Below are 4,666 nucleotides of genomic sequence, written 5' to 3'. Positions count from 1 at the left end.
TTATAAAAATGTTTGATGGATTTTCAATATATGTAGATGTAATATATAAAATAATTACAGCATGAAGAAGGCAAGGTAAATGTACCTATTAAGTAACAGTTTCAACATCCCAAATAGAGTGGTAAAATATTACTTTTAGGTAGACTATGAAAGTTAAGTATATGTTTTTAATTCCCTAGAGCAAGGTTCATCAAGTTTGGGACTACTGACCAAAACAATACATTGGGTTTTTTTCTTTTCTTGTTGTGGTAACATACAAATAACATAGAATTTACCATTTTAACTATTATAAAGTATACAAGTCAGTGGCATTTACTACATTCAAAAGGTTGTACAACCATCAACTCTATCTTGTTCCAGAACATTTTCATCACCCCAAAAGGAAACCCTATACCAATTACATTCTACATTGTCTTTTTCCCCTAGTCTCTGGTAACCACTAATATAGTTTCTGTCTCTATAAATATACCTTTTCTTGATATTTTGTACAAATGGAATCATACACTATCTGGCCTTCCATGCCTGACTTCTTTCAATTAGCAGAATGCTTTTAAGGTTTATCCATGTTGTAGAAAGTATCCATACTTCATTTTTATGGTTGAGTAATATCCTATTGTATGGATATATCACATTTTGTTTATTCATTCATCAGTTGATTTCCTGTTGTGCATAGTGCTGGTATGAACATTTGTGTACAGATTTTCCCTTGAACATCTATTTTCAATTATTTTGGATATAAAACCAGGAGTGAAATTGCTGGGTTATATGATAATTCTATATTGAACTTATTGAGGAAACTCCAAACTGTTTTCCAAAACAGCTGAACCATTTTATATTCCCACCAGCAATGTATAAGTGTTCTAATTTCCCCATATCCTTTTCAAACTTAATATTTTCCATTTTTTATATTATAGCCACCCCAGTAGGTGTGAAGTGATATCTCATTGCAGTTTGATTTGTATTTTCCTAATGATTAATGATTGTCTTCATCCGTTTAAGCTGCTAAAACAGAATTCCATAGACTGAGTGGCTTATAAAAAAACAAATTTATTTCTGACAGCTCTGGAGGATAGAAAGTCTAAGATCAAGATGCTGGCAGATTCAGTGTCTGGTGAGAGCTTCCTTCCTCCCTCATAAATGGTCAACTTCTTACTGTAACCTTACATAGTGGAAGAGATGAGGGAGCTCTCTGGGGCCTCTATTATAAGGGCAAGAATTCCATTCATGAAGGTCTACCCTTGTGACTTAATCACCTCCTAAAGGTCCAGCCTCCAAGCATAGTTACATTGGGGGTTAGGTTTCAACATATGAATTTAGGGGGGATATAAACATTCAGTTTATAGCAGTGATGTCAAACATCTTTTCATGGACTTACTAGTCATTTTTATGTCTACCTCAGAGAAATGTCTATTGAGCTCTTTGCCTGCCGTTTAATTGGATTATCTTTTGTAATTCAGTTGTAAGACTTTTTATATATTCTGGATACTAGACACATGTCAAAACTATGATTTGCAAATATTCTTTTCCATTCCAGGAGGGTTTTTTTATTCTCTTGATAGTGTCTCTTAATGCACAAAAGTTTTTAATTTTGATGAAGCCCAATGTATTTTTTTCTTTTATTCCTTATACTCTTGGTGAAATATCTAAAAAACTATTGCCAAATCCAAAGTCATGAAGACTTACTTCTAAATATTCTTCTAATACTTTTATAGTTTGGGGTCTTGTATTTATGAATTTGATCCATTTTTAATTAATTTTTGTATATAGAAGAAGGATCCAACTACATTCTTTTGCATATGGATATCCAGTTTTTTCAACATATTTTTTAAAAAAGACAATTCTTTCCCAATTGCATGCTTTTGGTGCCCTTGTCAGAAATCAATTGACCATAGATGTATGTATGGGTTTATTTCTGAACCCTCCATTAAACTCCATTAATCTATATGTCTATCCTTACACCAGTTCACACTGTTTTGATTCCTGAAGTTTTATACTAAGTTTTGAAATTGGGAATTGTGTATCCATCTACCTGATTTTTCTTTTTCAATATTTTATTTAAGGTCCCTTGCAATTATATATAAATTTTAGGTTGAGATTTTCCATTTCTTCAAAAGAGGTAATAGGTACTACCTCATATCCGTCAATCATTTTCAGGAATATTGCCATTTTGACAATACAAAGTCTTCCAATCTATTAACACAATATTGCTCTCCATTTTTTTTGTCTTCTCTAATTTCTTTTTTTTTAAAGATTTTATTTATTTATTTGACAGAGAGACACAGCCAGCGAGAGAGGGAACACAAGCAGGGGGAGTGGGAAAGGAAGAAGCAGGCTCCCAGTGGAGGAGCCTAATGTGGGGCTCGATCCCAGAACGCCGGGATCACTCCCTAAGCCAAAGGCAGACGCTTAATGACTGCACCACCCAGGCGCCCCTTCTCTAATTTCTTTTATCAATGTTTGTAATTTTCTGTTACCAGTACTATAAGTCTTTTTTGTTAATTTATCCCTAAGTATTCCATTCCTTATAATGTCATCATAAATGGAATTATTTTTTTTCTTCATTTCTTATTTGGTTGTCATTGCTGGGGTAGAAAACTACAACTGATGATTATGTATTGATTTTGTATCTTACAGCTTCACTACATATTTTAATTAACTCGAATAGTGTGTGTGTGTACATGTATTCATCAGGATTTTTTTTTCTCATTAAACTTTTGTGTTTTAATGGCTCTCAAAATTCTGTGACAGATTTTTGGTCAAGTTTTTTCCATTAAAAAGTACTGATTTTAAAAACTAATAACTTAAAACTGCACACACATGAAAAAACAAATGGTACACAAAACATTTTCCTTTCCTCCTGAAGGTTTTATGATGCATTGTTATCATTAGCCAGTCTCTTACTATTAAAGTTAAATGGCCAATTGACACAAATAGTTCTGAGACTGTTCTTCCACCGCTGATTAAGACTGGGGTGGCAGGTATTGGGGACGATATTCATTTAGCCTTCTGAGCTTTCTGGGCAGACTTGATGACCTTGCCAGCTCCAGCTACCTTCTTGTCCACTGCTTTGATGACACCCACAGCAACCGTCTGTCTCATGTCACGAACAGCAGAACGGCCCAGAGGAGGATAGTCAGAGAAGCTCTCAACACACATAGGCTTGCCAGGAACCATATCAATGATGGCAGCATCACCAGACTTCAAGAACTTGGGGCCATCTTCCAGCTTTTTTCCAGAACGATGATCTATCTTCTCCTTCAGCTCAGCAAACTTGCAAACAATGTGAGCTATGTGACAATCCAGCACAGGTGCATATCCAGCACTGATTTGGCCTGGATGGTTCAGGATAATCACCTGAGCCATGAAGCTAGCTGCTTCCATTGGTGGGTCATTTTTGCTCTCATCAGCCACATTGCCATGACGAACATCTTTGACAGATATGTTCCTGACACTGAACCCCACCTTGTCCCCAGGAGGAGCCTCACTCAAAGCTTCATGGTGCATTTCAACAGACTTTACTTCTGTTGTAACATTGACTGGAGCAAAGGTGACCACCATGCCAGGTTTAAGAACACCAGTCTCCACTCGGCCCACAGGGACAGCACCAATACCACCAATTTTATAGACATCCTGGAGAGGCAGACACAAGGGCTTCTCAGTAGGACGAGTTGGTGGCAGAATGCAATCCAGAGCTTCAAGCAGTGTGGTTCCACTGGCGTTCCCATCTTTATGGGTGAATTTCCATCCTCGAACTGAGGCATGTTAGCACTTGTCACCATTCCAACCAGCAACTGGCACAAATGCTACTGTGTTGGGGTTGTAGCCAATTTTCTTAATGTAGGTGCCGACTTCCTTAACAATTTCCTCGTATCTCTTCCGGCTGTAGGGTGGCTCAGTGGAATCCATTTTGTTAACACCAACAATTAGTTGTTTTACACTCAGTGTGTAAGCCAGAAAGGCATGCTCACGGGTCTGCCCATTCTTGGAGATACCTGCTTCAAATTCACCAACACCCCCAGCAACAATCAGGACAGCACAGTCAGCCTGAGATGTGCCTGTGATCACGTTTTTGATAAAGTCTCTGTGTCCTGGGGCATCAATGATGGTCACATAATACTTGCTGGTCTCAAATTTCCACAGGGAAATATCGATGGTGATACCACGTTCATGTTCAGCTTTTAGTTTATCCAAGACCCAGGCATACTTGAAGGAGCCCTTTCCCATCTCAGCAGCCTCCTTCTCGAATTTCTCAATAGTTCTTTTGTTGATCCCACCACATTTGTAGATCAGATGACCAATACTGGTAGACTTGCCCGAATCTATGTGTCCCACGATGACGATGTTGATGTGAATCTTTTCCTTTCCCATTTTGGTTTAGGTTGAGCGGTGGTTTTCACACCTGTGTTCTGGCAGCAAACCCATTGTGAAAAAGCCATCAGGATTTTTTATGTATAAGATCATGATGTCTGTGAATAGAGATAGTTTAAATTTTTTCTTTTCAATTTGGATGTCATTTTTTTTTACTTGCCTAATTCCTCAGGCTATAACTTCCAGTACAATGTTGAATAGAAGTGACAAGTGCAGGAACACTCTTTTATCCCTGATATTAAAGGGAAAACTTTCATACTTTCACCACTGAGCTTATTGAGTCTGATCTTAAGTTTTT

The 4,666-nt window shown here is 37.3% G+C and overlaps 1 protein-coding gene across 1 annotated transcript; it reads right to left on the bottom strand.

The window, feature by feature from the left end:
* Nucleotides 1–2,959: 2,959 nt before the first annotated feature.
* Nucleotides 2,960–4,389, bottom strand: LOC113265964 (putative elongation factor 1-alpha-like 3). Its single transcript, XM_044389411.3, is given in 1 exon segment — nt 2,960–4,389. A coding segment is annotated over 1 exon segment (1,374 nt). The 5' UTR covers nt 4,369–4,389; the 3' UTR covers nt 2,960–2,994.
* Nucleotides 4,390–4,666: the final 277 nt, after the last annotated feature.

This window comes from Ursus arctos, chromosome X (genome assembly GCF_023065955.2).
Source record: "Ursus arctos isolate Adak ecotype North America chromosome X, UrsArc2.0, whole genome shotgun sequence".
Taxonomy (NCBI): domain Eukaryota; kingdom Metazoa; phylum Chordata; class Mammalia; order Carnivora; family Ursidae; genus Ursus; species Ursus arctos.
Note: the sequence above shows the minus strand (reverse complement) of the source record. Positions and strands in the feature narration are given on the sequence as shown.